The sequence below is a fragment of the Medicago sativa genome, chromosome 3 (genome assembly GCF_051527215.1).
Source record: "Medicago sativa cultivar Bolivia chromosome 3, Bolivia_mono, whole genome shotgun sequence".
Taxonomy (NCBI): domain Eukaryota; kingdom Viridiplantae; phylum Streptophyta; class Magnoliopsida; order Fabales; family Fabaceae; genus Medicago; species Medicago sativa.
Window position 1 is genome coordinate 34,293,479 of NC_140751.1, and position 9,107 is coordinate 34,302,585.

General features: G+C 34.9%; 2 protein-coding genes across 2 annotated transcripts; both read right to left on the reverse strand.

Annotated features, from left to right (window-relative positions):
• Nucleotides 1–200: 200 nt before the first annotated feature.
• On the reverse strand, nucleotides 201–1,122 carry LOC146937282 (Plant invertase/pectin methylesterase inhibitor superfamily protein). The gene has a single exon (XM_085751672.1). It carries the CDS (start codon nucleotides 1,046–1,048, stop codon nucleotides 365–367), a length of 684 nt encoding a protein of 227 aa, XP_085607798.1. The 5' UTR covers nucleotides 1,049–1,122; the 3' UTR covers nucleotides 201–364.
• Nucleotides 1,123–4,055: 2,933 nt separating this feature from the next.
• LOC146937283 (NAC domain-containing protein 53-like) lies at nucleotides 4,056–9,107 on the reverse strand. The gene is made up of 4 exons (XM_085751701.1): nucleotides 8,910–9,107; nucleotides 7,695–7,969; nucleotides 5,664–5,948; nucleotides 4,056–5,283 (listed from the first exon to the last, which is right to left on the reverse strand). Exons 1-4 carry the CDS (start codon nucleotides 9,064–9,066, stop codon nucleotides 4,315–4,317), a joined length of 1,686 nt encoding a protein of 561 aa, XP_085607827.1. The 5' UTR covers nucleotides 9,067–9,107; the 3' UTR covers nucleotides 4,056–4,314.

Here is a 9,107-nt window from a genome sequence, read left to right on the forward strand (position 1 = left end):
GTGCGAACCCCAGATCTCTCACTTATCTGTGTCAATTTTAAAATAGTTATTCTTTTAAAAGATTTTAGTTATTGTCACTCCGTTTTTGGTATTCCTTTTCCTGAAAAATAAATAAATTTCATGAAAAATGAACACATACCAATAGATTTCAATCGATCAAAAATTAAAAAGATGTTAGCAAGCATGAAATGAAACTAATATCAAACAAATGAGTTTTCTCTACCAAATAAATTAATCCCATACATCATACATTCATACAAACATTTACAATTTGCATAATCAAACCTTTTTACAATTTTTTTTTTATTATGTAAATTAAATAAACAACTAAGAAAAAACAATAAAAACAATATATTCAAAAATTTCAATGTAGCAAATTGCGTATATTAGCAACAATAGCCAAACTATTACTAACATACTCATTAGACTTTTCCATCATTTTCTTCACCTTTCCAACACTCTCCAAAGAAACACCAACCTCTTCCAACCCATCAACACACGTTTGTTGATCCGTCAACGCAGCACTAACCCACGTCTGAATATCATTAACTTCACCATCCGTCAACGTTACGGCGCCGTTAGTGATCACCGACATCGAATCGTTGAGTCGACTCACCGCGTCATCGATCTGCTCCTTGCAATCACTGAACGCGTTTCCCTTGGAGAAAGCGAGTTTGGTCTTGTTGAGTTGGTTGATGGAGGAGAGGATTGAGATTTTGAGGATGGTTTTTGGGTTGGTGAGGTTTTGTGTGGAGGAGGAGGAGGAGGATAGAGCGGTGAAGCATGAGTTAGGGAAGCGAGTTACGTTGCAAATGGATCGGATTGAGTTGGGTGAGTTGAAGGGTTTTTGTGACTCGGTGTTTGTGTTGTGGTGGAAGAAAAGGGTGAAAGATAAAGTGAGGGTAAGGAAGAGGATGGTGATGATGATGGAAATTGTGGCGATGAGGGGTTTGGAGATTTTGTTACGATTGTTGTGTGGTTGTTTTTGTGGATCTTCGAGATTTTCTTCTACTTTGTCATAACCTTTGAAAATTTTGAGAGAATCCATTTCTTGCTTTTGGGGATTTGTTAGAGGGAGGAGTTGTTTCTTCTTGCTATTTTTATTTGAACAAACTGTCAAGTGGAGTAATATAGAATAGAATAAGGAAATCTTAAATACTTCGTCCCAAAATAACTGAGCTATTTGCAAAAGAAAATTGTTAAAAGATTGATTAATTTCACTTTTCAATATAGTGATAATTACTTTTTTTTAATTATAACTCTAATTAAAACTATTTTTATCATTCGCAATTCAATATAGTCTACTTTGCATTTATGATAAGAAAGAATGCATCAATATTTGACAAGGCATTCAAAACTATTTTTCTCTCTCTTTCACTTATATATTTTTTCTTAATATATGTGAAATGAACAAAAGACTCAATTAAAATGGAAGGGAGGGAGTAGTATCCCCAGCAAAGGAAATATTTTTTTAAAATTATGTATGTTATTTTTTGAAACTTAAAAAAGAGTTGTTTTTATTGTTAATTTTCTCTTTTCTTACCATATTTAGTAGTTTAAATAGGGCTTCGAGGATCAGTTAACATGACCCATAGAATAAGAATCATAAAATAGGGAACTCATAAACAAAGAATCCACTTAAGCCAACTAAAATGCACTTTTCTAACATTTATATGAAATCTATTTTTATACCGTTGAACCCACGTTAATTAGAAAAACGGTGTTCGTAACCCTCTTCATAAAAGGTAGATTAAAATAAAAAGAAAAAGTCAACTAATTTACCTTTGAAAGATTTCACAACCAATTGTAATGTCATGTATATCCACTAATTATTTACTTGGAATATTATGTTTGACACAGTAGAATACATGAGGTTGTTTTGATTGATTGATTTGTGATTTGCCGATGGCAACATTAACCTCACCAAAATAAATCAGAACATTCCCTTATGTTAATTTTGTTTTTTTAACGGTTAATATTAGTATGTTAATTTGTTGGGTCTTGCTAACCATTGCCCTTAGGGCAATGGTTAAGGTAACCAAAATTAGTAGTTTTACATTGGAAATAACAATTTGTAAACTTTTTAAAAGTTGACTTAGACCACTTTTTATCACTTCCCAATACAAAATTTCTATTTTTGTTCCTTTATCCAATGCCTCAAGGGCAATGGTTAGCATTTCCCTAATTTGTTAGTATTGATTGGTGGTGATAACCGAACTTGAGACTATATTGATCATTCTATTCACTAACTATTTAGTATCGGTTATCAAATCAACCTTATATTTCATAATTTTGTTATTTGTTCAAACCAAGATAAGGTTGACGTAGTGATTCCACCTCGAGTTTACACTATCTAGTGTTCATAGTCTCTTGACTTACATGAAGCACGAAATGCATCAGATGATAATGCCACTAGTACCATTAATGATTAATTGTAGTAGCTGATCATTAGGTTGCATATTTGTAGTGCATTATTGATTAATTGTTAATTGCTTATCTGCTTGGTGATTATGGTAATGATGATATTCTTTGTTGGTGATTATGCTTATCTGCATTTGAATTATCCAATTTCGTTAAAAAAAATTAAGAACATATTTCACTCATTTTATGCAGTATGATGACTTGTCTTTGTTGTGTTTTCCCTAAATAAATTTTAATATTCATGTTTAAGATTTTGTAGAATCGGTTTTAACATAGTGACAAGTGACAATCGAGGTTCAGATTCTATTGCTTTTGATCTACTTTCGCAAGTTTGAATTGTGACTTCTTTGTATTAAAAATGTTTTCAGTGAATCAAATTGTAGTATTTTGTTCAACAAATTCGTTCTAATAGTCAGAAAAAACTATAGTATCCACATAGTTTTATTTGAAACTATTTGGTAATGCACTAACATTTGATGGTCAGCTGTCAAATAACTGAAATTTTTATATTGTCAACAAAAAAAGTTTGCACCACTGCCATTAACTTCACACCATAGATATTCAGCTCACACCATATACAAAAACAAAAAAAATAGGACTTGTCATTTTCGATTATGTCAATCAAAATGAATAAAAGATCTGAACCATGAACTGGAAACAAAAAAGACCAACACAATCATGCTATAGCGTCAATTAATTTTCTTTTGAAATATCAACGAACATTCAACATTAGTTTTTAATTTTTCTTGTTTCCCTACCTGCAGCGGTGTGGTGAGAGGACCAGACCTGCAGTCGTGTGGTCAATGAAGCGCAATCACTCATCATAAATCTGGCCACGCAATGGATGGGGGAGGTCCTTAAGGTAGATCGACAACTTCAAGGACAAAGCAATGGAAAAAGATATTCCAATTGAGTGGCAGAAATATCGATGGGCAGGTTGTCTGAGTTTGTTTTCATTGTAGTGATTATAGCAAAAACAACAATAAAAAATTACCATCACCTTCCCTAAGGTTTGGCTTAGCGTCACACGCCTCCCCTCTAGTTTAATAATAGACAATGACCTCGCCCGTGTAACGTCATCAGTCATGTTTGTTTCATTTAGAAGAAGAAAAAAAAGAAACATGACACACTCATTGGTGCTCTTTAGTCTCCCCTTTCACATGTTCTGATTCTTGACTCATAAAGTCGTTCACTCACGTTTTCCGATTTGTTAAGAGAAAGTATGTAGCCCTAGGGTGAGACAACAACAAACAGCTTGTGAACAAAGTTATGGAAACATGAGTTGCCTCTTGCAACTATTGAGTTTTGTTTCCTTCAACACCAATATCTACATAGTACAAAGGGATATAAAGGAATTCAAACATCGCAAATAGTGACGCCACCCCTTTACCAAACACACCATGACAACACCCTCATGCGTTTTGAAATGCTCGTGATGAAACCTAATAATACATAAATGATAAAATGTCACCATGGAATAGCTTTGTGAATACTGTGTTTGTTGGGGCTCCCTAAATTCTTAATATATTGAATTGTTGAAACAATAATTGTCCAGGGCATCAAACACAACGAATTTATATCTTTACAATTGTGAAACAATAGGGAATACAACAACCCAAAATAACTACAAGTAGTAGTAAAATAGTCCAAATATTTATTTAAAAACTAACAAAGGCATATAGTTACTGAAATGTATAACTAATTGTATCAAGTAGAACTCTGTTTGCAACCAACAAACTGAAATGCAGACGTGTAAGTTACGATAAATAATGTCATGATCGGTATGACTAAATTACCATAAAAAAAATCTACAAAAGTCATGGAATCTTAGTCCTGTCAACCGAACAATAATTAACTGACTGGATTATTGTATCATAGCCAACCTTGCATTTGTCATTTACCCATATACATGAAGCTTCCAATCTTCAAACTCATTGAAAGAATCACAACTGAGAAACCCATCAAGTAAACCCAACCATGTGATAACATACATGCAGTTTTCCTACAGACCAAACCAGTAGCAGAGTTAATAGCAGCAGTTTGGGAAAACTCAGTAGACATTATGGTGTCAAAACCTCCATTCTTGCCGGCCATCCAATCCATCACATTGCCACTGTAAGTAATGTCTGTAATGCTAATAATACCGGTAGTTATATGAGCTGAATTGGAAAACTCAGCTGCAGAATGCATCCCAACAGCAAACTCCTTAGAAGGAAACTCAGAAGCAAATGCAGGAGGAGCTGGTATGCCGGCCAACAATTTATTGGCTTGCTTTACAAAAGCATTTTCACTTCCTGAGACCCAATTTGATGCAGCTCCTTGATCCTCCTTAGGTAAAACTCCATTACTATACTGTGCTTCAAAAACATGATTGTTTGTCAAGGAACTACCATTAGCTTCGCCCTCCACATTCTGCTCAATGAAAGACTGTCCATGGTTGGCAATGGGACTTTCAGAATCAAAGCATATATATTTGGTAATATCTTCTTCATCACGGCATTCAAGGTACTCATCTAGCAGTGCAGAAACAGAAGGATCTATCACGGTAGAATCAACCCCGCCAAGATTCGTAAGATCATTGGTTTCAACATATTCTTCGTTCAAACCCTTAAAATATTCAGCCGCATCAAAATACAGATCTGGATCCTCAGAGGCAAAATTGAAGTTCAGAGGATTTTCATTATGGTTTGTCTCGCCATTGTAACCATCTTGCACTGAATCCGCACCATACAGACCAGCCTGATGATCATGAATACCAAAAGCAGCTTCCGATTGGGAATGCTGAGGAAAGCTACTACACTCCCCATAATAGAAGTTTGGTGGCAAATCAGCATTTCCAACTGTAACACTAGTATCAAGCTCCTGGTAATTGAAGACATTTCTTTTAAATTAGAAGAATTAAATATACCAGGAACATCAAAGAAAGCAGATAATATAAAAATAAAAAATAAAAAAATGCTTGAGAAGAAATCGCAAAGACAAAAATGATAAAGTAAAACTGTAGATGTTTATCATCCTTCAGGAGAAAAGGCCAACGCTGTGCAATAACGTATCTAGAATGATGGACACCAATAAATAAATCTCCACCCCAGGAAAGGTTTCAATTAAAAAATCAAGCAAAGCTACAACATTGCAAACATGCATACAATCTATAGCCCAGGAAAGATTAATCAAACAAAAAAAAATAAAAAAAATTCCAACCCCAACGAAAGATCCAACATCATTTAGGATACGATACAAACCTGGTCAAGGTCAAGGATTTCAAGATAATTATCATCAGTAGGAGCAGGCAATCTTTCATTCAAAAGATCATTATCAAACGCCACCATGGATTGCAACCATTCAGCGTAATCAGGAGCAGGAGCAGCCACTTGTTGTTCCAGAAGCTGATTATCAACCGGTGGCAAGGGATCGACTGGTTCATCAACATTCTGCCATTCTGCCTCCACAAAGGGAGCCCCATACTTCTCCCCATTCTTAGGCCCTGAACCACTCTTCTCAAAGATCCTACACAGCACATAAGCATCCTTCGCCACCAAAAACAAACACAAACGTCATCTCAAGTAAGAATCAAATCAAAACCTAATTCCATAAATTCAAAGCACAAATAATAGGATGCTTTATGAATAGATATGGGAACGAATACGAGGGAAGGCAGTTTAATTAAAAATAAGGTAAAGGCCTGTCAACAAAAAACATGAGTTTTCATACCATATATAACATGAGAAAGCTAATTTGTTCGATTCACAACAAGCAATGGAGTACCAGACATACCAGACATGTACCGACTTTGAGTGAATATTTTTTTCAATTGTTAATTTTTTTCATTTGCAATTTGCTATCTACAATAATGAGCAGTGTAGTTGAGTAACAAGTATTCTCTTAATGGTGAGAAAATGAAATAGTTTTTTTAAGGAGACAATGAAACAATTGCTGAATGCAGATTCATGTGCGGAAAAGAAAATGTTAGACCTTGTCTTCTAAAAATAACCTACTATAAAAATAACAGCCCCCCTTTTCTGCAGTACACGTTGAGGCCTTCGCACTGCCAGTGACTGCCTACTATTAGAGTAAACAATGATCCATTAATTGGCAAAGGAAAAGAAAAATCCCGAATTTAGTTGGTAGCAATGCTTAAAAATCTACAGCTGGAAACTCCACCTTCCAATTTCCAAAAGGGCCACATATTGTGGAACCACCCAATACAAAACTATAAGCTAAATTTCTCATTGCAATACTTGAATAATAATTCCTATGTATTCACTAGGATAAAAACATCTTAAGGCTAATATACAAACGACTATATGCAATGTCAAAATCATAAAAACAAATCTTCAGGAGACAGATGAAATTCTGGTAGCAATTGACAGAAATCTCAGCAAGCCAAGTATGAGATTATTCAAGATTTAAATTACAAGCAGTGGAAATAACTCAAGAAATTATGGATATGTGCAACCAAAAAACTATGAATTAGCATCTATTAAAGATCAAACTTCAAATGCATAAGGTTTTCCAGCTTATAGTCATGATGGATCATATATTTTTAAAAGAAATATCTAATTAATCACATGCAGAACCTATATACAAGGCGTAGTGGCTGCTCTCGTGAAATATACTAATTTTCCTTATTCAAGATACAAATATGAGAAAAACAATATACTTAGAACACAACAACCTTTGACTATCTATGAAAGAGAATTATGAGAAAATCCTTTGCTAAACATACAAACTGAACTTGGGCAGAGAATAATTAAACCCATGAAAGAAATAAAGTAAACTGCAATGAAACATTGAGATACAAATCACAGAAACTCACAGATAAAAAGTGAGGCAAATATGACTCCCCCAGGAAAAGAACCCAGGTTCAATTCCTGGGTCGTCGATTAAAGTAGTCCAACCTCGTAAAAAGAATCAGATATCCGGCTGCAGACTCAAAGATTAGTTCCATAACGAGCCCAAAGGGCCTGAGCCATGAAGATACTTTGAGACACCTACTGTGGGTCAAAGATCATAATTACGGTAGGTTGGCAATAAATAGTGAGTCAACCGCGGAAACTTTTTTCCGTGAAAAGAAAAATGGACAAAATGATAAGAAAAAATGAAGTACTAAACAAGTTGTGTACGCGCACCGGTAACAGGTATAATGTTGACAGTAAATGTAACAAGTTTTGAATATGGAGGAAATTTATTTATTCACTATCTATTTTGAAAGGGCATAAATAAAAATTGAAAAAACAAACATTCAATTTCCATGTCTATCACTACTATAATACCTGCACTCCAATTTTGGCCAATTCTTCATCAATCATCCTATACTCATGCATGACCCAATTGCTTCGGTTACCATGTGGGGCCCGACCCAGGTGATAGACAAGGGTCTTCTTCATTCCAACTGTCTCCTCCCCGTTTTTGATAACCCGGTCCTTTCCAGTAGTCTTCCAATAACCTCGATCAGTAGCACGATTAGTCCTGCATCCAGTGCCGTACTTCTTGTCCAACGCACTGAAGAAGTACCATTCCAAATCCTTAGTCTTCAGCTTGGACATATCTAAAATATATCAAAACAACACCAATCATCAAATCCCCATTGAAAAACTCTAAACGAAATAACATAGAAAACCCTAAAAAATCAAAACAACCTCAACCATCAAATCACCATTGAAAAACCGTAAATAATCAAAACAACATTAATCATCAAGCTTTCAATCAATCACTATTAACACACACACTCTTCATCTTCTACTACAATACATTCTACTACAATACATTTACATGTCATTTTCCGCTTCTCGTTCAACACTAACCTAAAACCGAAAACATTTTCACTTTTAGCAACCACACTCACTCACCATGGCAGCATGGTCTGATTCAACTACTGACAAACAAACTCGTCTATCATGACCACTATCACGACCGCTTAATGTTCCTCAATTCACCTAAAACCGAAAACGTTTTCACTTTTTGCAATCACACTCACTCACCATGGCAGCATGGTCTGATTCAACTACTCACAAACAAACTCGTCCATCACGAACACTTAACATTCCTCAATTCCCTTCCAACCAATACAACATTCCTCCACCTAACGACAACAATTGAACCCGTTTTCCTTCATCCAACTATTCACCTCACTACACTTTCAATTGCTCACAACAAAACCCTAAAAAATAGCTTCAATCATCAAACAACCATTGAAAAACCCTAAACAAAAACAATATCATTGAAAAACCCGACAAAATCAAAACAACGCCAATCATCATATCACCCCTGAAAAACCCTAAATAGAAACCCTACAAAAAATAGCATTGAAAACCCTAAAAAATCAAAACAACAACAATCATCAAATCACCATAAATAAAAACCTTAAACAAAAACAATAACATTGAAAAAACTAAAATGATCAAAACAGCATCAAACATTTAAAATCATGATTGAAAATCCCTAATAAATTAAAAACATTAAACAAAAGCAAAAACATGATCACATACTAGGAAGATCCCATGGTTCAAACTTGTAGATATCGATGAAAGCAAGATGATCAAAACAGGGTGGCAACTTTCCGGTGAGTTTCCGCTTGAGGTAGAAACAAACGATCTCTTCATCAGTAGGATGGAATCGGAACCCAGGAGCTTGGTAGAGAGACATTGATCGCTGAGGAAAGAAAAAAAGAGAGAAAAACTGAAATT

Bases quoted from the DNA above. Each gene is read 5' to 3' on its own strand.
- LOC146937282 (XM_085751672.1), bottom strand. From the start codon at position 1,048: ATGGATTCTCTCAAAATTTTCAAAGGTTATGACAAAGTAGAAGAAAAT.
- LOC146937283 (XM_085751701.1), bottom strand. From the start codon at position 9,066: ATGTCTCTCTACCAAGCTCCTGGGTTCCGATTCCATCCTACTGATGAA. The intron at 7,970-8,909 runs GTATGTGATCAT...GATATATTTTAG, and splicing joins TGAACCATGGGATCTTCCTA to ATATGTCCAAGCTGAAGACT. The intron at 5,284-5,663 runs GTTTGTATCGTA...TTCAATTACCAG, and splicing joins AAATCCTTGACCTTGACCAG to GAGCTTGATACTAGTGTTAC.